At 53.1% G+C, this 24,926-nt stretch overlaps 2 protein-coding genes and 1 long non-coding RNA gene across 4 annotated transcripts in view; 2 read left to right on the forward strand and 1 right to left on the reverse strand.

Annotated features, from left to right (window-relative positions):
* The first annotated feature begins 1,847 nt into the window (after nt 1-1,847).
* On the forward strand, nt 1,848-5,419 carry tmem160 (transmembrane protein 160). The gene is made up of 4 exons (XM_015340890.2): nt 1,848-2,112; nt 4,138-4,162; nt 4,369-4,461; nt 4,553-5,419. The coding sequence occupies exons 1-4, from the start codon at nt 1,882-1,884 to the stop codon at nt 4,849-4,851; spliced, it is 648 nt and encodes a 215-aa protein (XP_015196376.2). The 5' UTR covers nt 1,848-1,881; the 3' UTR covers nt 4,852-5,419.
* A 320-nt stretch (nt 5,420-5,739) lies between these two features.
* Nucleotides 5,740-24,926, reverse strand: part of npas1 (neuronal PAS domain protein 1) — a 29,265-nt gene continuing 10,078 nt past the window's right edge. For both annotated transcript variants that reach the window (XM_015340972.2, XM_006627710.3), the window contains 10 exons: nt 21,281-21,516; nt 14,614-14,684; nt 12,863-12,952; nt 10,732-10,906; nt 9,705-9,820; nt 9,140-9,318; nt 8,608-8,714; nt 8,040-8,187; nt 7,038-7,129; nt 5,740-6,797 (listed from right to left, as the gene is read on the reverse strand). In XM_015340972.2, the coding sequence (XP_015196458.2) occupies nt 6,025-6,797; nt 7,038-7,129; nt 8,040-8,187; nt 8,608-8,714; nt 9,140-9,318; nt 9,705-9,820; nt 10,732-10,906; nt 12,863-12,952; nt 14,614-14,684; nt 21,281-21,516 (1,987 nt within the window). In that variant the 3' untranslated portion in view covers nt 5,740-6,024. The remainder of the gene's footprint in view (nt 6,798-7,037; nt 7,130-8,039; nt 8,188-8,607; nt 8,715-9,139; nt 9,319-9,704; nt 9,821-10,731; nt 10,907-12,862; nt 12,953-14,613; nt 14,685-21,280; nt 21,517-24,926) is intronic.
* LOC138237877 (uncharacterized) lies at nt 10,905-22,955 on the forward strand. Its single transcript, XR_011189202.1, has 4 exons — nt 10,905-12,877; nt 13,239-13,411; nt 13,849-14,019; nt 21,578-22,955. It is a non-coding gene; the product is annotated as an uncharacterized lncRNA (long non-coding RNA).

Genomic DNA, 24,926 nt, shown 5'->3' on the forward strand with positions numbered 1-24,926 from the left:
TGTGTGTGTGTGTCCTGTGATGGACTGGTGTCCTGTCCAGGTGTGTGTGTGTGTGTGTGTGTGTGTGTGTGTGTCCTGTGATGGACTGGTGTCCTGTCCAGGTGTGTGTGTGTGTGTGTGTGTGTGTGTGTGTGTGTCCTGTGATGGACTGGTGTCCTGTCCAGGTGTGTGTGTGTGTGTGTGTGTGTGTGTGTGTGTGTCCTGTGATGGACTGGTGTCCTGTCCAGGTGTGTGTGTGTGTGTGTGTGTGTGTGTGTGTCCTGTGATGGACTGGTGTCCTGTCCAGGGTGTGTGTGTGTGTGTGTGTGTCCTGTGATGGACTGGTGTCCTGTCCAGGGTGTGTGTGTGTGTGTGTCCTGTGATGGACTGGTGTCCTGTCCAGGGTGTGTGTGTGTGTGTGTGTCCTGTGATGGACTGGTGTCCTGTCCAGGGTGTGTGTGTGTGTGTGTGTCCTGTGATGGACTGGTGTCCTGTCCAGGGTGTGTGTGTGTGTGTGTGTCCTGTGATGGACTGGTGTCCTGTCCAGTGTGTGTGTGTGTGTGTGTGTCCTGTGATGGACTGGTGTCCTGTCCAGGGTGTGTCTGTGTGTGTCCTGTGATGGACTGGTGTCCTGTCCAGGGTGTGTCTGTGTGTGTCCTGTGATGGACTGGTGTCCTGTGATGGACTGGTGTCCTGTCCAGGGTGTATCCTGCCTTGTGCCTGTTCCTCACTGGGATAGACTCCAGCTCCCCTGCGACCCTGACCGGCACGAAGCAGATCTGAAGCAGAGGGATGGAGCTGCTCCCAGGTCCCTGTGGGAATGAGACACGGAGGCTGGTCTGCACTCTAGGCTGTGGATCTGAGTTTGGCTGTTTGGGAACGACTGTGTGGACGTGCAGCTGACTGGACTGACTGTAATGGTTTCTGGCAGGAGCTTCTGCTTCTCCGTCGGTGCCCCAGAGGGGGCCGGCACGCTGTCCTGGGTGCAGGAATCCTGGCGCAGGCTGGTTAAGGGGCCCGAGTGCTGGCAGTGTGCCCCAAACCCGCCGGCTGCTGTGTACACAGAGAGGAGCAGGTGCATGGAGCAGGCCACACACCTGGCCCTGTGGCACTTTCACAGAGCACCTGAAGAATCCGCAAAGCACACTGCAGGAGCATGGGACACAGGACACAGGTGGGAACAAGTGTGTGGAATGCAGAAGGGCAGACCTACATCAAGCAGGGGGCTGGAATAAGCCATGTTGTTGTCATCCAGACGTTAGCACTAGAAAAAGACCCCACAGCTGAAATAGTCTTTTTATTTTTTCCACGGCCGAAACGTTGTGTCTCCTTTCTTCTCTTTTCAGCACGGAATAAACCTTTACTTGTTCCTTTGCGTGTTGTTGTCATGGTGCAGTGGATAACCCAGCAGCTGGACAAGCCTGTCGGGCTGGGAGGGTCGGAGGGGTCCGGCGGTCTGTGACCCGGCTGCTGTCGCACCGGAGGACTCAAAGCCCAGCAGGGTCTGTTTCCTTAGGGTTTGTCTCCATCTGGTGGTCAAGCGACAGACACGCAAGGAGGAGACGCGAATAATTATTAGGTTTGTTCGATGCTGAAAAGAGAAAAAAGGTCTGTGGAGCCTTTTTCGGCTGATCTGTGGGCTTCCGGGGGAGTGTATTTTACTTGATATTTTTTTAGGCTTTGCGGTGTCTTATGGCTTCTAGTGTTCTGCACACATTTGCAACGTTGCGCTGACGTTGTGTGAAGACAGCCTCCTCGCCACGCGCCTTGCTGGCGGGGAAGCGCGCTGCCCTCGTGGCGGCGCTAGTGCCGTTCCACTGCGCGCGCGTCACGGCGCGTTCCGCCTTGCCAGCGCATCGGCGGGTCAGAGGTCAAGGCGCAGGCGCGCTGCGTGTGTTTTGGATGTCGGCCATGGCGCCTGCGAGCTGCTGGGGATGGAGGCGGCTGCCGCGGCTCGCTTCCTATTTCAGCTGTCTGTGCGGGCGTCCCGGAGCCCTGCGGGCCGCAGCTGCAGCGAGGCGGGTCGCCGGCACCGCCCGAGGCCGAGTCGCGGAGAAGAGCGGCGGGGCGTGGGGGAAGAGCCGTGGGCCGGAGCCCCCGCAGCTGACGGAGCTGGACAAGGCTGACGCGTGGGTACGGAGTGTCGCCGTGTGGCCCGGGCAGCGCCCGAGCCGCTGCAGTCCCGGGTGCAAGTGTGGCGCTGGGACGGCAGGTCCCGCTCGGGGTGGAGCAGCTAACGCAGCCCAGCGTGTCGGCTCCGGGGACCGGCTAGGCCAGACGGCCGGGCAGCTTGTTGCCGACTCCTACAGCCCTTGATGTAATGCAGTGCCGTCGGTCGTGGGTTTGACACGTACTTGCCCGTGGTTCTGGCTCGGGAGAATTCCACAGGGGTGGACTATGTCTCCCGTGGGAACCGTCTGTGTGAAGATCCAGGTCCAAGGGCTGCGCCGCCGGTGCAGTGGGGCGCTTCCATAGAGCATCCCTAGTGGGCAAGGTGCTGCCCTCGCTGTGCAGAGCTGAGCTCTAGAGCCCGTGTCCCCGACAGACACGGGTGTTCAGAGACGCACCGGAGTGGATGTGCGTCGCGGTCCAGCAGTGCGGAGACAGTAGCGCTGTGTTTTGGGGTCTCTCACAGTTGGACCAAGGGAGTGACAGCTTGTGTTCAGCCCCATGGCTTCCAGTGCCGTGACGCGTCTGCTGACAGTACAGTGAGGAGTCTGCTTGGGGCTGGACCCCCCGCTCATTCTGTGAAGTTGCCCCCCTACACACAGCACAAACCAGGAAACCCAACAGGGTGTGTGTGGAATGGAGAAGGGCAGGGCCTTTCCTACACCAAGGGTAGCAGGGGACTGGAACAAGTCATGTTGTTGTCATCCAGAAGTTGGCACCTGAAGACGGCTCCACAGCCAAAACATTGTGTTTGTTAGTGTATTAGTGCTCTGTTTGTGCTGGTTTAAAGTACGTTCCTATAAAGACTAGTTGAAACTTTAAATGTTCTTTAATTGCCTATTTATTTAACAAAAGACTCACGATAAACTCACTAGTCTTCAGTTTTAAAAAATATTGACGAAGTATTGTGACACGCTAATTAATACAATTATTTTTAGAAAATGCAATTGTTTGCTAATGTTTGCTCAATAATTAATAATAATGCTGCTCAACCATTAATGTTGCTAAAACAGCATTTTGTGGTTACAGTGTGGTATTGGAGACTAATTTTACTGCTCACACGAACACATAGAAAATGTGGTATTTAAAGCAAAATCTCCTGCAGACATTGTTATCCCCACATCCAGTAATTCAGCGCCTCAACTGCTCAGACGGTGTTAATAGAGTTCAAGCTTGTTGTACACAGTCACGTGACGACCCGAAAAATAAGGCTCTGTATGTTGGGAGCTAAAGCAGTTGAGTAGATACTCTCACCAGCACAAAGGGAGTACTGTCAAATGCGGTGGCTTTCGTGATCTGTGCTGTTTGTAGGGGGGAGCTTCACTGAGCTCTGCCCGCTCTCTCTCTACTCGGGGTGCCCTGACTGCCCTGTTGTGTTTCCGTGTTAGCCCCGTGCTCTGTGCAGATTCAGGCTGAGCTCCCCGAGCGTCAGCAGCTGCTCTGGGCCCTTCTGTCCGTGACGCAACGCTCCCCGAGCCTGTCACCAGCCCGTTCACGTGTGGCCCTCCTGCGTGGGCGGCAGGCGAGAGCTCTCTGCCTTCTCCCTGTGCCACACTCTGGCTTGTCGGCTATTTCAGCACCCCAGCCCAGCTGGTTTCACAGGGATTGTGTTTGTCTTTACCAGACGGTCGCGGGTCCAGATCCAAATGTTAAGACTGTTTGAGCTGTCAGTAGCCAAGCAGCGGAAAGGGCCTGAGCACAGAGTAGGCAGAAGCACATTGAAAACCGAGAGCGGGAAGCACTCATTTACGAGTTGTAGGAGCTTGGAGCAAGCCTCTCAGCCGCAGGACGGGCTCAGCTGCCTCCTCTCACTCTTTTGCCCTTACTGGGTGTTGCCAAGGAGATCTGGGCGTGCGGTGCGCATGTGATAGTAGCACCTGCATGCGTTTTGGGAGCACAGTAAGCCCAGGTCCAGGCCTGCTGTGCAGGTTGAGGCTGAGGCTGGGCAGTGTGCTGCCGTAAGTCACGTGACCTCTCTGTTTCCTGCAGATGCTGCGCAAGGCCCATGAGACAGGTAAGCTGCACCTGGGGGACTGTGACCTTTGGCAGGTAAGCAGCTGCAGGGCTGAGAAATCCCTGTTCAGTTTGCGGGACTCTGGGAAGGCGACGATCGACTCGAAGAGCTACAGGCAAAAGTGCACGACGAGCCAGGCGCCTCTCTCCAGGCGCTTCGTGTGTATTTTTGTGTTCCGGTGTCATGGCACAGCCCCTTTGTTTCAGGTTTCCTGGCTTGGTTTCGGAACGGCCTGCTGGCCACGGGGATCGGGGTCGTCTCCTATGCGCAGAGCGACGTGGGCCGAGAGGCCGCCTACGGTAGGGCCCGGCGGGTGTGAGCGACTGCCATGCGCACGGAGTGCAGAGCGTGTGAGACGCCTCCAGCCTGACCCCCCTCTCTGCCCCGCAGGGTTCTTCATCCTGGGCGGCGCGTGCGTGTCCTTCGGCTGCGCCTCCTATGTGGGGAACCTGTTTGCCCTGAGGAGGACCATGCTGCTGTCGCTGCCCGCCGTCCTGCTGCACAGCGCCGCGGTGTCCAGCGCCGCCCTCTTGTGGCTGTGCTCGGTGTCGCTCTATATCGGGCGGCTGGAAGTAGAGATTGTGCACGAGGACGAAGCCGAGGAGGAGGACGAGGAGAGCAGGGGTGGGCAACGCAAAGATCACCACGCGGAGGAGGATGGGAAGCCTGGAGACCGGGGAAGGAAGTGAGCTGCCTGTTTGGCAACACCCCCAGTTGACACTTTGCATGACTCTGCTGGGGACACACGGGCATGTGTGCGGACAGGAGCAGGGGCGATATGTGGGCGCAGGACACGTCCTCCACTCGTGAGCATGTTGATCAGGGCAGGCTTTCCTAGGCGTGTCACAGCGCCCCCCTGTGGCGGGGCCGAGGTGCTCTTGTCTGACCCTGCCTCTGGGGAGCCCTGCTGAGGCGCGGTGCCAGGGGAGGCCTTCGGCTGTGCCGGCGCTGTGCGCCTCTCTGTTGTGCCATCTGCCGCGGGGGGGGTCAGCGCTGGGGCTGGTGTCTCAGGGGGGTGGGTGTTGACCTTCTCAGGTCTGCAACCCTCTGGGGAACCTGCCGTCCGGGCGTTGTCGTACTGCGCGTGAGCCGGGCTCGGTGTGAGCGCAGAGCAGGGGAGACAAGGCCTCTTTGGCACAGGGAGGGGGGTGCGAAGGTGCGGTGTTGGGGAAACGGAAGGGCGCCTTGCTGTGGGAAAAGGCTGGCACACGATGAGGGACACAGAGATCAATAAAGATGGCCGAGGGCTTGAAGACACTGGTGTCAGCGTGTGTTTTATGAGTGTGAAATGTGCAGTAAGTGAGGTCCAGGGTGGCAGGGGTGGCAAAAGTAAAGGTGTGTCTCCCTCCCCTCTATGGGCTGGATGAGTTCTACACAGCTTGCCGAGCCGGCACCGCGCCGGGAGCAGGAACAAACTAGCGAACGCTCCAGGGACAGCTCAGTCTCCTCTTTCAAACCCAGGTTCCCTCAGAGCGTGGCCAGGCCTTCAGGCAGAGGTGTGCAGACAGGAGCCCCACAGGCGGCCGCTGGTCACCCCCGCCGACACACTTGCCAAGAGAGACTGCAGGACACCGACCCAGACTCAAAACAGAACTTCCTTTATTGGCACCAGACTCCATCGACACACACTTGAGCCCGAGAGCGCGGCCCCACGGCTCTCCCAGGAATGCCTCAAGGACACCCTCAGTCTGGCTGCACTCGGTCAACACCCCAGGACAGTCCCACTGGGGCTGACCCCGCACCAGGCGTCACACTCGCAGGACAACCAACAATCGCAGCGCTGTCCGGGCCGGAGCCCGTGTGTCCACACCGCCGCCAGGCCAGGGCACGTTGTGGGCACCACTCCCGCTGCCCTCCTCCGCTCAGTCCTCCTCCTTCCTGGCAGCGGCGCCTCGGAGCCCATTGACGCAGAAGGGCAGGATGGGGGGGAACGGGGAGCAAGGTGCCCCGAAACCGCTGCTGAAGGGGGGCAGAGGGAAGAGGGAGGGGGGCGCCTTGAGGTGGGCGGGAGCCCCCAGGCCGACCCCCTCGGCAGGGGCGTAGCGGATGGTGCTGGGGGCGAACAGGCTCTGGGGGCCCTGCGCCCCGAGGGCGGGGGGCAGCGCCAGTCTGTGCAGAGCCTCCTGGTCTCGGCCGGGCCCGGGCGGGGGGCACAGGGCGGGGGAAGCAGGCGTGAAGAGGCTCCGGGGTGGGGTCTCAGGGGACAGGGCGCCGGTCGGGGGGCAGCCCCTGTCAGCAGGCCCTGCCGGCGGCAAGGGCCGTGAGGGGGCTGGGGAGCGGCTCCGAGGCCCAGCCAGGGGCTCCCGCTCGGTCTTGATGCGAGGAGGGCTTGTGCCGTTCGGCTGCCGGGTGGCCACGCAGCCCTTTGGCAGCCCTGCCTCCTCTTCCTCGCCCGTTCCTGGACACTGTCCTTCCTCAGCTTTGAGCCGCTTGTAGTCTCTCCGGACATCATCCTCAGCGTCACTTTCCACACTAGACAAGTCCGGCTGCATCTTCCTCGCTTCTGGGGGCCCTTCTCCAGAGGCGTGTCGCCGGCTCCTCTTCCTCCTTTCATCCGACGGGCTGTCTGACAGGAACGTCTCCCTTGCCTCGGACCCGGAGCCACTGCAGTCTGGCCGCTGGAGCGAAGGGGATCCTGGGAACATAGAACATGTCTCTCATCCACTGCAGTAGTCTAGCTCCGCCAGCACACAGCCCTGCAGGGAGTCCTCCTCCAGGAGCCAGGAGACACCTCCTTACACAATCAGACCCCTGCAGTTTGACAGCTTGGCCACTGGATGTCGCCGCAGAGCCTTTGCTCTGACAGACTAGAGAACGGCATCTCGCCCTCGACAGAGGAGAGCGAGCGCGTGTGTCCTGCTCTGGCAGGCTGTACCTTTGGGATGCTGCCGGGGGGTCGTTCTCTCTGGCCTCAGCCTCTCGGGCAGCTGCTGGATGTCTAGGGGGGTGTCTGGGAGCTCCGCTCGGCTGTGGAAGAGACGCTTTCGTTGACAACAGGCTCCAGGGTGCGTGTGGCAGCTCTCAGAAACTAGGCCAGTCTGCATACAATTCTACATTACAGGCTATCGCTATCGCTGGAGTGGCAGCAGACAAAATTCAAGCACATAAAGTCCAAAACTGGAAAAGACATCTGATAAATCAAATGTCAGGTAGAGAAGTGTAGGGTTTGACATGCAGATAGACAAAAATCAAAAGTCGTACAGTATTTTCCAATCAAAGCATGTCACGTTCTACATTGTACAATGCTGTAGTAAAGCCTCATATGGAATATTGTCAACCATTTTAGTCACCAGGATACAGATACTGCTATTCTGTAATCAATCTACAGAAGAGCAACCACAAACATTCCTGGATTAAGGGACTGTCCTGTACTGACAGGCTAAAGCAACCAAACCCTTTATTCTGGACAGAGAAGACCTGAGACAGTTTTTCCAAATCCTTAACGTCTTCAGGAAAGTAAAACCAAGGCAAAACTACATAAAAGTGCTTTCAAACTTGAGAATGGCAGGAAAAGGGCCTGTTTATGCAAAGAGCTGCGGGAGCATGGAACAAGTCTTCTTTCAGGAAGCAGCTGCATCAGATCCGTGACTCAAAAAGCAACTAAATAGCTGCCACTCTGGTTTAACTCTCTCAAGAGTCAAAACATGACCCGCAGATGGAACTGGGGTTTTATAATAATATGATAATAAACTTTATTTAATAAAGCACCTTTACACGTGGCTTTACAAAATGAAAACAACAACAAACACATAAGATATGCACAATGGGAGGACATGGTAAAGAAGAAGGTGTGAGGTTAGAGTCTAGAGCTTTTGATCTTTGTGTAGATATTAAAAGCTTTGCCCCCAGCCAGTGTTCGGGGTGCTGGACGCAGTACCTCAGGACATAGTTGACCCAGATGATGTTTCGGTCGTGGGGCGTCTTCATGTTGATGGACACAGTGGCGCAGGACTGGACCCACAGGAAGCCACCACGACGCTGAAGCCACCGGTAATACCCAGTCACCACCTGTCCCTTCCGCAGCACTGAGAGTGAGAGAGAGAAAGAGAGAAAGAGTGAGCGTGCAAGAGAGAGTGAGAGACAGTGAAGTTTGAGAAGAGACACTCAACAGAATTGCTGGAGGTGGGCATGGGTCCCCTGAGTGAGCTGACCGTGTTCGCCGCCAGCACCAGGAGGAGACAGGACGACACACTGATTCCCACAGTGGTCTTGGGGGTCCAACCACAGAGGATCCCTTCAGGGCAGAGCAGCAGCTACAACTCGATCACGACCAGGTGCGACTGCCTGGACCCTCGCACACACACTCACGATCCTCGACCAGGTCGTGACTGCTGTCACACACACACTCACGATTCTCGACCAGGCGTGACCGCACGCTCGCACGCTCACACACTCTCACGATTGTGGTTGTGCACAACCGCCTGGACACTAGGGCTCACACTTACAATCCTCATGACTCTGCCGGAGGCGATCCAGGTCCTGCACGTGGACAAACCGGTAGCAGCTGTGTCCAATCACCTCCGCAGGACTCAGGTCCATGTAGTCTGAGATCCTGCATGCGACCAGGGAAGAGCATCGTCAGCACTAATACAAGTCAGTCAGTCTTTGCTAAGGAACACACACACAGCTTCTCAACTGCTGCAGCCTGCTGGAACATCATCTAACAGTTACAAGTGAGAGCAGTTAATCTATGCAGGTGCTCTGCCAGCAGTTCTCAGAAGCCAGAGGAACAGCTTCAGCAATGTGTGTTCCATGCTCCTGCAACCCTTGGTGTAATAAAATGATGCTCGACAATGTTGGCACCATCTTGTTCTGACTGGACTGTGGTGGTACGTGTCAAAGTGGTGCCCACCAGCTCCTGCCGTGCTTTCATCCAGACATACATTTCATCTCAAACAACATGATTCTGAGAAATCAAAGGCTGGAGGCCCAGTCAGGGCCGGTGCTGAAACGAGGCGTCGAGGGCTGCAGACCCACCTGTTCTCACAGTAGGTGACCTGCAGGTCCAGGTTGACCCGGAAGACAAACATGTGACTCTCCATGCGCACCTCGCTCAACGTGGAGGGCGGCAGCGTGTGAGCCAGGGCCACCAGACCCAGAGTGCGCGGAGAGGAGGAGCCGGGCCTACTGTGGAGCCGCCCCGTCACGTGGATCACCTGGCAACAACACGCATCAGAGGAGGGCAGAGTGCAGGGTGTCAGTGTCCGAGAGCGTGTGAGTGATTGGAGTGTATCGTGTCTGGGGGTATCAGGAGGAGTGTATTAGTGTCTGGGGGTATCAGGAGGGGTGTATCGGTGTCTGGGGGTATCAGGATGAGTGTATCTGAGTCTGGAGGTATCAGGAGGAGTGTATCGGTGTTTGGGGGTATCAAGAGGGGTGTATCAGTGTCTGGGGGTATCAAGAGGGGTGTATCAGTGTCTGGGGGTATCGGGAGGGGTGTATTGGTGTGTGGGGGTATTGGCAAGAGTGCATCGGTGTCTGGGGGTATCGAGAGGAGTGTATCTGAGTCTGGAGGTATCGGGAGGAGTGTATCGTGTCCCACCTTGTACCCTGAAGACTTGACGTGAAGCCCGCGCTTAGTGAGGGTGGACTTCATGCGGATGAAGAAGCTTCTCTCGAGGGGATCGGGCTCTGGGCACAGAGGACTGAGGGTCTCCTCTGTGAGACAGGGGACACAGGACACAGGGGGTGAGACCCTACAGAGTCTGTCTGATGACAGTGGACAGTCTGTCAACAGGAGCCCTGCATGAACTGCCCTGTCCACCATTCCTCTGTGCCTCTCGAATTGAGGAGCAATAGGAACAGAACTTCAGTTCTGGCTTTTGCGAGGTCATACAGGGTCTGTGTTTAAAGTAATTCCTAACCTGACAAGACTAAGGGCCACACTGGGCACACAGGTCCCATGAAAAACACACTGACACAAGCCTGCGTCTTCCAGACAATGTGCAGAAACCATAGAAAAGGCAAACAAATGTTAGGGTATAGTCAAACAATGAGAAGTCAAATCAAGGGATTGTTTGTTAAACTGTATAGTGCACTAGCAGGGCCTCATTCAGAATGCTGTGTACACTTCTAGTCACCACCTTACAGAAAACAGGTTACTGCTCTGGAGTCAGTCCACAGAAGTACAACCAACATAACCTGCCTTCTGGGACTCAGAGAATGTCCTGCTCTGACAGGCTGAAAGGCTGAATCCCTTTAATCTTCCACAGCAACAACCATGAGGGGACCTGACACAAGTATTCACATGCCCTCAAAGGCATCAAGTTAACTTAGCAGACATTAAAAAACATTAAAACTCAAATCAGAGGGCATAACTGGAAACTAAATGGGAGTGCTTTTAAAAGCCAGAACAGGAGGCACTTGTCTACACAAAAGGCTGCAGAAGTACAGAACAAGTTACACAGCCATGTGATTGAAGCCCATACTTTCCCTTCATTCTAAAAAAGGCTGGATGAGATGCTTGGGTCAATTAACTACTAACTACTGAAAAGGCCAGATGGGCCAACTGACCTCCTCTCATTTGTAACATCATTAAGTTCTTTTATAAACTGAAGAGAACATTTCACCTGGCTCTGGGGCCTCGGCCAATGAGGAGGTAGATGCTGAACTGGATGCGCTCTCATTGGCAGCGTGTGAATCAGCCCCGCCTTGGAGGTGCGGCCTCATGCCCAGTCTCTCGGCCATCTCCACATGGTCAGCGGGGTGGATGTAGTCGAACACGCTGCTGCCGGTCAGCTCCACCTGCGCAGTGACACACACAGTCGCCATCACTCACCCACATGCACAGGAGGACACTGTGACCTCAGCTCAAGAAGAACATGTCAAAGTCATGAGCTCTTGGAACAAGACGGGGAGAATCAAAAACTCAATTACAACACCTTCCTTAAAGTCCTAACCAGCCGGACACTGAGACACCCCCAGACACTGATGCACCTAAACTCTGCCTAAACTTTCTGCTTTTCACATTTCCCTCCAGGCTGCAGTCCCCTGTTCACACGCTCCACCCAGAGTCTCTCTCTCTCTCTCACCCACAGTTTTGTGCATCAGAGTGGAACACAGACCCATTCACATCAGGACTGGTATTTGCACCTTAGCAGGAAAACTTTGACATTGATCCTGCAAAAAAAACACAAAACAAACACTCACATAAAATGTAGCGCTGTGTCCACTGTAACCCTGTGCCTACTGTAACCCTGTCCCACTGTAGCCCTGTGCCTTCTGAAACCTTGTGTCCACTGTAGCCCTGTGCGTACTGTAGCCTTGTGCCTACTGTAGCTCTGTGTCCACTGTAGCCCTGTGTCCACTGCAGCGCTGTGCCAAGTGTAACCCTGTGCCTACTGTAACCTTGTGCCCACTGTAACCCTGTGCCTTCTGAAACCCTGTGTCCACTGTAGCCCTGTGTCCAGTGTAGTGATCACACACTGGTGCCTCTCTGCTCTGTGCTGCTGTGGAGCCCTATGTTGATCGTGGAGTCCCAGCCACATGGGACATCCTGCCCCGCGATCAGTCATTTATAAAAGCCGCATTAATAACAGCAGAGAGATTTAAAATTTATGAGCTGTCCCCAGAAACACAAGAGCATTGACTAATGGAAATGAGGAAGATGGAGAGGACAGCATACTAACCAGGTGGGGATCAATTCAGTTAACTACAAAACAAAGGAAAACAAGGCACAACTGCTACTTGCAAAGACAAGAACTTTTACTGTGGTGCTGTCTGCAGGAGTGAGCGCAGGAGCCCGACAAGGGCAAAGAGGACGTGGAACAGGTATCAAAATCCCAGCATCTTCTGAGAAACGGCAAGAGTGATTCCACAGGAGTGTGCCCCTGTGCAGTCTCACGAGTGTGTGCATGGCTCACACAGAGTCGGGGTCATCAGTGGGACTCGGGGTTAGTGTGAGGGTTCATCCCTGTTGAGCTCAGCTCCCCTGTGCAGAACGCCCCAGTGAACAGCACACAGTCCACCATCAAGTCAGCGTGGACGTCAGCTGCAGTCTCCCTCAGCTTCAGAGCCAACCAGTCCCCTGGCCTGATCTAACCTCACACCAGTCATCGCACAAAAACTAATGGCCTAAACAGTCAAGCCCCCAAGAGTGTCTCCCCACACACTTGGGCTGGTTTCATAAGAAACCCACCCGCAGCCACATGGCTGGCAGCTTGTTCCAGGCCTCCTGTTCGGAGCTCAAACTGCTGTTCCACTTCATTCCACTTGTGTCCTTTGGTTTGTGTTTCTCTGTTCATTCTGATCCCTAATCCAGCTCAAATGTGGGCATCGTCCTAGCCGCATTGTCGGAGCTCATACCTTCAGGAAACAGCTGGACGAGATCTTCAGCTCAATTAACTAATTAATTCTCCAGCGCAGCTTGGTCTCCAATATCTGTCTAGAGTTCACACACCACACTGTCTTCTGATGGTTTGTGACTGATGATAATAATGGAGGTACGACCATTTAGCCCCAATAAAACTCCACTCACACACAGAGCACATCAGGGTGAGGGGACGCCTCCAAGTACGACAGAGGACCCCCACCAGGCCTGCCAATTTGGCCCCTGGAAGTGTCTGTTGGAGACAGCAGGACCAGGGCACGCCACGAGACTCTCGGCCCTGGCTCCCACTCCTGGGAACTGCAGCAGCCCCAGATTCTCTCCTACTCCACTCACCATCCTCCTGCGGCTGTTCCGGGGGGACAGGTACCCACCTGCGAGAGGCCCAGGTAGATGGACACTGTCTCAGAGATGTAGAGGAACCGGCCATCGTGACTGACCACAAACACAAAGCCATCCAGGGACTGTGGACACAAGACACACAATCCGGCCAGTTATTGTCCGCGCTGCTGCTGCTGCTAGCCCCACTTGAGCACAAGTCCTGGCCATGAGCACAGAGCAAAAAACACATAAGCAGCATATAGCACAGACAAAGGACAAACACAGCACAAACACAGCACAAACCGAGTACAGAGCACAGACAGAGCACAGACACAGAGCACAGACACAGAGCACAGAACATAAACATAGACGACAGTGGCTCCTAGCAGGTCTGCATTTTTGGTCATGTGTTCATTTTGTATTCCTCAGGAGCCTGGAAAGTTCCTTATCCTAGTCTCCAACACATCTTGCGAGATCATGCGAGAGCCTCTGCTCATTCTTTATATAGAGTTTGGGTGCCTCCTGTCCTTCAACTCCTCCTGACTGGTCTTCCTCCCTGTGGACTGGACCCCACTGCTTGACCAGAGAGAACATTTCTTGAGGTGAGAAGGGTTTAGGGGGTGCAAGAAAGCAAAGATTTTTCGCAGTCTGGCCTCCATCTCTAAAATGCACACGCCTCTATCTAAAAGCACTTAAAAACAATCACAAAGAAAAACTGCAAGTGGTCAATATCACATGTGATTACAATGAAAACGCAGAGCACAAAGAAAAGCCATTAAAAAGGTCCTTTAAAAAATAGCAGAATGCCAACTTCGTTAGAGAATGATTGCTGTTTTTACGGCACTTTAAGTGGTGGTAATTTATGCAAACCGATCCATTCAATATGCAAATGAGAGTGCCTGGGATTAGTGCTTCTGTCGTCTGAATTTGAGGGAAATAAAGTGCAATTATCTAGTTATTACTGACAGAGGACGACGGAGAAAGAATCACAAATTTCTGCAGCCCTAATTTGATTTCTATCATTTTTCTATTTCTCCAGCACTAGGGAAAAGCAGCCATCTTGAGTCTTACATTGCCGCCTGAACTCTTTTGGTTCCCTTCGGATTCCCTCTGGGCGGGACCGAGCAGTTTTGGGGACAGACTGCAGCAGCACCACAGTGACCCTGAGACACAGTTCTGGACGGCGGCGGTGTCAAACTCAAGGACGCTGGTATTGTTGTCTTGATATTGCAAACTATCAAAACTGCATTTAAACCCATAAGTATAGCGCCTTTCACATCACTGCACAATTCAGAACAGTGTCACGGATCTCCCAGATAAAAACTAAAGCTTCAAAGCTTATGATGGGCTGCGCAGACCATTGCAAATTACAGAACAATCTTTTTCAGCTGTTCCCTTCGGGAAAACACTTTAAACTGATCCATTCCCATTAGAACCACCTGCCTCTTTCCCACTGCAAAACAAACGTTGAACTCTTCCCTTTCAGTGATTTAGCCTCCCTTGAAAACCCCCCTTTATAATTTTCTTTTTTAGATGTTAGTTCAGTGTTTATATGTCTTTTTCATGTCAAATTTGTATTCTTTAATATTGAATGTGTTGTAAGTCTGCTTCATCAGTGTTACTTTGCTGTACCAAAAGCAAATTCCACCAACTAATAATGTGTGGCAATAAGGGATAAAGAAGAACCCAGAGTACCTGCAGAGCACAGTTCAAACTGTGCAGATCAGGACAAACACTGTAGCCAATAGAAATGGCACATTTAATGTAGATTAAATGAAGATGGCATGAGCCAAAGACTACTTACCTGCAGCAGGTGTCCTCCCAGGTGCTGCTCAAAGACATCAGTGGCCACTGAGCTCATTGTCCTTCCCACAGCTGCAACACACAACAGAGAACATGCACAAGAGCTGCTACAGATTTGGCCACAAGTTTTTTCAGTATGTCACTGCTGGCGACTGAACCAGCCTGCAGAGAGAGCTCAAACCCGCTTCACCTCTGCATCTCAGGGCGGCGTTAGCAGGCATGTGATTACCAAGCCTGGTCCTGGTCCGTCACACACAGCTGAGTGTCTGTGGGCCTGGGTCTCACTGATGAGATCAGAGGCTGTTTTTAGAAGACCTATCTGGTCAAGTACAGCATTATTATTAAGTCAAATTCGTCCCCACACAGTATGCAAGCCCAGCACAGGGTCAGGGAGTGCCATACTGCCACGGATCGATCAGTCCCTGATCTTGAACCAAGCTCCTGTTGGCGTACAGTGAGGACAAGACAATCCCCTACGAGTCTCTGACAAGTCTGAAGAGATTCAGTTCCTCATTTCTTTCTGTGTACCAGTGGCAGTGCACTTCTGAGACAATTCAGATCTTTCTTGTTTGAGTCATAAAGCAGAGGCCAAAGCCACAGGCAAGAACTGGTCTCGACAGCACATTGTACAAGACTTTGCTGGATGACGGTTCTCCAGCATTCTGTACTCTGCCAGTCCCTTTCACAGGTTCTTCTTCCCACTACTCTCTTGCCCTCTTCCTTCCTGTATATATAATGCTCGGCATGTAAGGCTTCACCGCAAAGAGCAGAGACACGGGTCTGCATTGCCCCACAGACAAGGGGCGCTACACCTCTGATCAGCACCGGGGTGCTTCTGCTTCACTTAGAGCAGTGTGAGCAAGACCACCTTCACCCCTCCAGCACCAGCGCTTTCGCAGGAAATGCGCTTTTAATGCGAGCTAATCAGGCGGCCTCGACTAATACATTATGGCAGCAGGGGCCAGAGAAAGAGCGTTTTAAATTATTTAGCTTAATGATTTTGCAATGGCAGGAGGACATTAAAATGCAGCAGGAGTAGTCACCCAAACACAGCAGTGAAGGAACTGCAGATTAAACGAAACAGGGCAAGAAAGTAGGACTTTAATTAGACAGCAGCACTGAAGAGCCCCTGCCTGGGTGCCCTCAGCGACCAAGCCTCTGTAAAACAAAGAAGACAGAGGATCTCGACTCGTGCAACAGGAGCCCCAGGTGTGCTCCTCTACAGACACAAATGCACTCACTGGTGCAACTTTCACTCCCCATCTCACCCTTCAGGCAGATTTACAGCAAGTCTGAGGCTTGAAACTGATCCGTCCAGGAGCTGGGACACAAACTGACCTGCAGTCGTTAAATATTGCTGGGATCCCCTGTGCTGAGCGGTGAGGGCTCTGCTGTGAAGCGGGGATCCCCTGTGCTGAGCAGGGTCTAACCTTGAGCTCAGACTGAAGACGCTGTCAAGTTGGGGCCGCAGGGAAGATGGGGCTCGGGTCCTGAACAGAGCAGCGTGGACAAGGTCAGAGGGCAGTACGTGCCCCCAGAGAGTGGCTCAGACAGCCCTGGTCTGTGCTAAGTGCCGCCCCCACTGAGGTCCCTGATCTGAAAAGGGATGAGTTTCCTCCATAACTCATGCCTGGACAAGGGAAGCACAGGTAGAATAATCTCGACTCTCCGGTTGGGTGCAGGAACCCTGAGTTGTTTCCAGTGTCCAGTCACAAGTCCCCTGTCTGCTCTCTGCAGCCCTGGCGTCTCACAGGGGGACCTGGTCATCGCTGTAAGACAGGCTGGGACAGTCTGGGACGTCTCCCCACCCCCCCACACCTCATTCTGCCTCCCAGACCTATTTCACTGAGCTGAATGCAGAGCCTCGTCAATATTCCCCCGCTGTCACCCGGGACCCGGTGCACAATGCTGGGGGCTTTCAGGGGCGTGTGCAGGGGCAGGGTGGTGTGTGTTTGGGCTGTGTGCCCTGGCGGAGGGGGCGGGGAGCAGGACCCTGGTCTGTTACTGAGAGAAGGAGACAAGATCAGCCCCCTGGCTCAGCCTCCCAGCAGTGCAGCCGGCGGGAGAGTCTGCGCTCCAGGCCCGGAAGGAGGGGGCGCTGGCGAACCCTGGGAACCTGCAGCTCACGCTGACCCTGGCCCCAGCGCCAGTCGGGCAGCAGGCTCTGTCACACTTCAATGTTCACAAGCCATCATTCCTCCGACTCCACCCTGAGTCACCCGGGGTTCGATGAATTAATTTAGACGCCCATTAAGAGTGAAGAACTGTGCCCAGCCTGCTGACCTGGGTAACTGTCTGCAAACACTGTCGCTCACACTGTTCACACACACACTGTTCACACTGTTCACAAACACACTGTTCACACTATTCACACACACGCTTCTCACACTATTCACACACACACTGTTCACACTGTTCACACACACGCTTCTCACACTATTCACACACACGCTTCTCACACATTTCACACACACACTGTTCACACTGTTCACACACACACTGTTCACACTATTCACACACACGCTTCTCACACTATTCACACACACACTGTTCACACTATTCACACACACGCTTCTCACACTATTCACACACACACTGTTCACACTATTCACACACACACTGCTCACACTATTCACACACACACTGTTCACACTATTCACACACACACTGCTCACACTATTCACACACTCACTGCTCACACTATTCACACACACACTTCTCACACTATTCACACACACACTGTTCACACAATTCACACACACACTGTTCACACTATACACACACACACTGCTCACACTATTCACACACACACTGCTCACACTATTCACACACACATCACACACTGTTCACACAATTCACACACACACTGTTCACACTATTCACACACACACTGCTCACACTATTCACACACACACTTCTCACACTATTCACACACACACTTCTCACACTATTCACACACACACTGTTCACACTATTCACACACACATCACACACTGTTCACACTATTCACACACACACTGTTCACACTATTCACACACACACTTCTCACACTATTCACACACACATCACACACTGTTCACACTATTCACACACACACTGCTCACACTATTCACACACACATCACACACACTGCTCACACTATTCACACACACACTGCTCACACTATTCACACACATCACACACACTGCTCACACTATAGATACACACGTCACACACACTGCTCACACTATTCACACACACACAGCTCACACACACAGCTCACACACACTGCTCACACACATCACACACAATGCAAACCTGCACACGTGCACACACACAACACTCCCTTCCTGTGGAAATCCACTGAGGGTCGATGTTCATACACTGTTTACATCTTCTGTACAAGCGGGGAGGCGAGGCCAATCACAAAGCAACCAACATGCGAGAAGACAGACATAAAAGCACAGAACTGAAATCAAGGGAAGTTATGTGAAAAGTGTACAATGTGCTAGAAAGTACTCATATCGTGTACAGTGTAAGTCACCACAATATCGAAAATATATTGCTGCTCTGGAATCAGTCCAAAAAAAAGTAACCATGTGCATTCCAAGGATTATGGGACATTCCCACACCGAGAGGCTGCAGGAACTCTATCTCTTCAGTCTTGAACAGAGACGTCTAGGAGAAGATCTGACACAAGGAATCACAAACCTCAAAGGCCCTGACACGATCAGCCCGGTGTACAGTGTAACATGAGCCACACAGAAAAGGAACCACTTCTTCACACAAGGAGTGGTGAGAGTGTGGCAGTAATGATAAAGCCATGTGGTCAAGTCGACACTCTGCTCGTCTTCTACTCTCCAATCAACAGCCACTATCGCTCTAGCAGGCTGGAGGCAGGAGGGCCTCCTCTCGTCTGTGGCCGTACGGATGTGCTTTATGGCTACTTGTGGATGCCAGCTGGCTGAAAGGGCGAGGAGAGCAAAACGCTTCTGTAAAGAACACTTCATCTCTTTTGGAGAACATCAGGATCTCTTTGGAATCTGTTTCCTCGGTCATTGAAATTTGTAGGTAAAATCTGACAGTTTTATTTTGAAGGTCTGAAATAACAAGGTAGAATAATTGGATACTTAGTCGTTCTGCTCTTTACATAATTAAGCCCCCCCCACCCCCACCTACACCTCACAATCCTTTACTAACTTATGAGGTTTCTATGGAAACAAATCGGCGCAATTCCGAGTTTTTCTTTGAGTGTTTTTCCAATGCTGATAACCTGGCACCTCGTTAACATCCATGCAGATTGCTCCCCACACCCCCTCCCTCTCCCTCCCTCCTAATCTGCCATATTAAAGAACATAAAGAGAGCGACACCAAACGGCACGCCCCCCCACCCCCCTGCAATTATCCTTTCACTCCCGTCCTTCTCCTGCCCCCTCCGCACTCGGACAGAGTTTGAGTGCAATTCAAGGCCTTTCACAAGCCTGTGCAGCTTTCAATGCGCAGCTAGAGGAGCAGCCTTAGCGCACCAGAATCGACTATCCGTGGGACCCCCGGAATCCCACGCCCCTGCTGCAGGCTCCCTGCTCCACCAGCACGCCCCCCAGACTCGTGCACAGCCACAGCTGAACGCAGCGGGTTCAGGGAGGAAGGAGAGACACAGCAATGACGTCTCCCACGAGAGGACGGCACAGCCGGTCCCGAGTCATGGAACAACGCGTCACCTCCTGGGACAGACCAGAACCTCTGATGGGGCACGTGTCCGCAGTGGGGAACCAGGATAGAGAGAGCAAGGGCATGGCCGACAGATGAACCACAGGCTGGGCAGCAGGAACTTAGGACACTCACCGCACGGTGAACTGAAGAGACTTGATTCAAGTTTCTGAAACTCCTAAAGAGGAGTAAAGACTCTGGAGAGAGACAGTGATACCGTGTCAGGATGAGAAACTAAAAGGAATTCCTTCCCAGCTGTCACTCTCCTGAAACTGACCATCCTGTCTCTAAATTCCTCTGATTTCTGTCTCTAAAATCAGATCTACCGTAGCTGCTTAAGAAAGAGTAACTGAGGAAACTGCATTCAAATTGCCACATTGTAAACTGAGCAAACAGAAGATCGCATCTAGGAAAAGGACCAACATAAATATGTGCACCTACACTTTGCAACATATTGAGAAATTGCTTACTTTTCTTATTATAGTTGAAGCTAAAATGAGAAAGCAAATCCATACAGCAGGTGTTTAAATTGGTTCTATGCAAAAGAACTTCCTGAGCAGTCGGATGTCCGCTGTCTGGCACAATATCCCCCCTCCGCCCGCTGCTGTCCTCAGAGGGGCTGCTGGGAATTGTGGAGCACGGGCTGGGCCTCAGGAAAAGCAGACGAGTGTCTCTGCATTAGTGAGGTGCTCCATCTCTCCCCCAGCCTCCTCCCTCCTGCTCAGCAGACAGCCTCTCTCCAACCACTTGAAGGTCATACAATTGATTTTCTTCTGTCTTTTCATTTTTCAAGACTGGCTTTGAAACGTGCGAGGCAGACAAAATCCGTTGTGCCCCTCCTCCCTCCCGCCTGAGATTGAGAGGGTTGAGAGAGGGAGGGAGATACAGGGGCCGAGAGGTGCTGGCCTGCTCCGTGCAGGAGGCTGCTCCATGCAGGAGGCTGGTGAGGTACACAGCTGCTCCTGGGACACCTGCTTGGTCTTTACCTCGTCCCAGGAGAAGAGTGATCCTCAGGCGAGTGGACACCCAGGGCTGCTTCCTCACAACCTGCACTTTTCGAAGTGTTCCCTTTCCAACACCTGAAACACCTAGAAATCCTGCTGGATTTACTGCAGCTGGTCTGTAGTGAGAATTCTCACAATTCTTCAGCAGCAGGCAAACCTGAACAGGTGAGTCTGCGCTGAGCTCATGTTCCTGCTGTCAAGAATGAAACTGAGCCACAGTGAGGGGCTCAACGTCAGAATATATAATCAAAGAAAAGTAGCTGTGTGGTTACCCAATATGATATGTCAGCAAACAATACATGTCCCATGACCAAACCCTGTTCCCAGAAGCCTCAGGAGGAAAATGTACCAGTTCTGCCTTTCCTGTGTCACTGAGCAGTCAGAACACAACACCATGTGCACCACGAGTGAGCAGAGAGGAGAAAATGAGCTGTCAGATTTCTCCTTCACACCCCTGGCATCCACTGTGGGTGACGCTGCCCTCCTACAGTTATAGTCCCTGTGCGAGTGTGTGCTCACGGGGCAACAGGGGGCCTGCAGTCTGTCTACAGCAGCCCCCCACTCTCCAGCTCTGCACACAGGTGACGGGAGCACAGGTGCAGCCATTGTCACACCAGCCAATTGTGGTCGAGGTTTTCAAAGCACTAATAACTATAATTACAAGCTCTTGGAATTCTGTTGTTCTTATTATGCAGTTAATTTCTATAATTAGTGGTCATGTGAGTCTTTTGTCCTCCCTAACAATGCTTCCAACAGCTCTCTCAACTGTCCAGTGTGGCAGGAAACCTGTGTACCAGCATCCAAGGTGTCGTGGCGAGTGAAGAGCTCTGAGGGTCAAAGACCCAACACCCTGATCCTTATCTGCTGAACGCTCCAACTCTGACCTGCTGAACGCCCCAATCTGCTGAACACTCCTACTCTGACCTGAAGCCTGATACAGGCAGCCCCCCCCTTCCCCTGCCCCAGACAGCCTACCCTTGTTGTGTGGCCCTCTCTCCTGTAGGGGGCTCCACGGCGGGTCTCCCTGGCTGGAGAAGTCCCTCATGCGCAGGTAGCTGATGGTGAGGCGGATGACGGAGGCTTTGTCCAGCTGGCTGGTGATGGCACCGGGCAGGGGCAGCATCTTCGCCAGCTCGAAAAACTCAAAGTTCTCCTTCCCTCGCCGCGAGCGGGCCGCGTTCCGCGATTTCTCCTTCCGCAGGTTCTGCAGGCTGACATGCGGGAGAGAGAGAGACCTGCATGATCAGCAACACCCTTCTCTTTCACCGCCAGGACTGTAAGAACGAGAAGAAGCCATCCTGCACACCCGGCAGAATCTGGAACTCTGCTTCCCCCCAGCCTCCAGGAGCTCTCTCCTCTGGGCTGCAGAGAGATCAGCCCTGCCTCTCCTCAGCTTCTCCAGGAGTCCCTTTCCTGTCCCTCAGCAATGCTCCTTCAACAGCCACAAGACTTTCACCTGCATTCTTCCATCACGAGCTTCGGCACAGGCCAGCAACATGTGAGAGGAGACAAGACGCATTGAGTGCTGAAGGCCTGCCTGCGGCCATCTCTGGACACACGGGACACGCCTGGGTGAGGAAAGGCTGTCTCTCGTCAGCAGTGTGCTCTCCACACGAGTGCTTATCAAGTAACGATCAAGTTAAAGGAGCGATTGAAGCAGGAAACAATGTGCAAGAGAAGACGCATGTTTGTTCAACAAGACATTCACACAAAGGCCTGGGGAAAGCCAGCTCTTCACCCTCTGCCAGAAGTGCTCTCTGGGTTAATAGATGCCTCTTGCCCTTATTCCAAGACTGTCGCTAACCTTTACTTTCCTCTGGTCACAGCCCATCGCTCAGCAGGGCCAGTTAAGGGTCGCTCTCGCAGGTGCAGTGAACACATCCTGTGGAGGCCTGACTGAGCCCTGCTGGATCACTCCCCCCGGACAGGCAGTCGCCTGAAGCAGAAGAGGAACCCACCTCGACATGAGGCCAAGAGAAAGAAGATTGGAGAAGGAGCAGACTGAGGCGTCACTGACCATTATCAATTCAAGGACAATCTCAGACAGAAACAGCTCCCACCCTTTTGTATTTCTGGGGCATTTTGGGTGGGTTGCCTAGATCGCATTGAGCTCAGAGGCAGGAGCAGAGCCCAGAGTGCTCAGGAGCCAGATCAGTGCTCGTTTGCTCTGGGCTGGGACAGGGCGCCCCCTTGCAGTGGCAGCACAGCAATCCTGTCAGCCTGTCAGCCTGCCTGTCCTCAGTGGGGCTGGGAGGCAGAATCATGTTGTCACTGTGCTGTCACCACAGCTCTGTCGTCTGTCTCTGCTGAACAAAGGGGGTAGAATTCACAGCGTCAGGCCTCAGAAACAAGGCCATCGCCAAGCTCTTAAAAGAGAACAAAAAAGAGTGTTCTGAAATATAGACCTTTCCTGGCCACCTGCACAGCAGGCCCTGCGCCAAGCCTGGAACCTCTCTCCTGCTGCAGTGCGACTGGGCCTCTGCCCCCTGTCTCGCGTCCTCCCACCTGCCTCACAGAGCTCACAGGAACCCGTTCTGCCTTGATGTTTCTAAACCTGTCTGCTGGCGGATGAGTTAAGGGCTTATTTTTGTATAAGTGATGGGAAATGTTTTCTGTGGTTATTAAATTTAGTGAAACAAGAGGAATTAAATTTGTGTCCACCTGTCATTTCTGAATTCTTCTGTGTGTCGGCTGCTCAATTGCGTGGTAACTGCTCCGCTTCTGCAGCGGCTGTACAGTCCAATGTGTTGGATTTGAATAATTGTTGTGCTGCTGTGCAACTTTAATGCCACATATCTGTTCAATTCTGAAATTCAGTTTTGTATGCTATTTACCCTAAAGACATATGATTAATTAACTCAATCAAGTGAACCATGGTAGAAAGCAGAAAAGACTCGATTCTCCTCCATTTGGCGCTATTTTCATTTCTAATTTATCCAAGTGACAGAACAGACATCCATCATTTGAGGCACAGCTTAGATTATCCTGCAGTAATTAAAAGTGTCTCCTACCAGTGTACTTAAAGTGTGATGTCTAACCATTCTCTTCAAGGCTGGAAATCCTTCGAACTCTTCTAGCGCTTCTTTCTTTCACCAAGGAAAACAGGGCGTGGCGCCGGTTCAGCGGGATCGCTGCTGGCAGACAGCCTGGGACAGGGACCCCTGCACTGCGCGCAGTGGGACTCCTGACATGGCCATTCCACATGGCTAGAACCCGCTCTCCTGCTCCCATGTGAATTACATACCCAAGACACTTTACAACAGAATGAGGCTGCCGAACCTCCAGAGCTCAGCAGACCATTGACGGGTGAGCTGGTGATTCGAAAAGCTTGGTTTTGATAGATCAGGGCCTATCAATATTTCACCTTTCTGCTCGCCACACTAAATTTCGAATAACTTCCATCTCATCCATTCCCAAAAAAACTTCTCTCAGGGGGGCATTTTGAGCAACAGCGCTCGTACCTGTGATGGTACAGTGGTGACACAACCTCTGCCCACACTGGGGGCCTTTTCAAAGCCCCTCCTGTGAGACAATTCTCTCGTTTTAACAGGGTCTCGAATTCCAAGAACGACACCAGGTGGGTTGAATACTGAGGACACCCGCTCACAGCCGGAGGAAGAGAGAAGGACCGGACGAGCCGCTCGCTGCAGGAGGTGAGGTGGGGTGTCAGCGTGCACTCAGCCGTGGCCCCTGCACACACGTGCGTGTGGATCAGCGCTGCCCGCCGGGCTCGGGCCCCTGGGGGGGGTGTATCTCACATATCCCAGAAGCCAGCCGTCCGCCCCCCCTCCCGGGACTCGCGAGAGGGGTGAGAACTCAATCACAGACTCCCACCTGCCTGTTTCCTCCTATAACCCAGAGCCCCGTTTGTCAAGCTGAGCTACAAGTGCCCCCAGTGTAAGAGCAGAGTGCTGCTCACAGCTTGTATTCATTCTGCTCTCCTTCTGTACATGTCTCTGGAGCCGGAGCTCAGAGATCCTGATTTTCTGAAACTCACTGTAAACCATGCTGAGGGTGGCAATCTACAATCCAGAAGCACCACTGTGAAGAAAAACAGAAACATTTCAATTTCTGTTATTTACTCACAGCTTGGGAGACAGCTCTAGTCTCCAACTGCAAAAAACTTCAAAGGTCAAGGTTCAGAGTCATGACTCCCATTAGTCTTCATCTCAAGTATTGCTTGGAATACTGGAGCATCCATCTGGAAGCAGAACCAAATCGTGGGATTCATCCCAGCGGATTAGAACGGGCAGTAATCTCTACCAACACAAGCGAGGGACAAAAACCAAAAAGTGCCAGAACCCTACCACATTAAGAAACCACACCCCAAATCATTGAATTGTCTGCCTTTCCCAAAATACTGCTGTTCTCAATGCACAGCTATCAGCATGCTCATGTAGCATTGGCAACCGGCTCTGCATAATACATTAATCCCAGCTGTCGGAGCCTGAGGTGTTTGTGCGTGCTGAGTTTTGAGACTGGAGGTGTGCCACACATACTGAATGTGATCTCATGACAATGAGGCCAAGCTCTGAACAATAGTCAAGCATGGAGCTCTGGAACAGATCTGTTCTTCTGTACCTGATTCTCAAGGCTTCCCAGTGAGCCCAGCTCTTCCTGG

Source organism: Lepisosteus oculatus, chromosome 3 (genome assembly GCF_040954835.1).
Source record: "Lepisosteus oculatus isolate fLepOcu1 chromosome 3, fLepOcu1.hap2, whole genome shotgun sequence".
NCBI classification, from domain to species: Eukaryota; Metazoa; Chordata; class Actinopteri; order Semionotiformes; family Lepisosteidae; genus Lepisosteus; species Lepisosteus oculatus.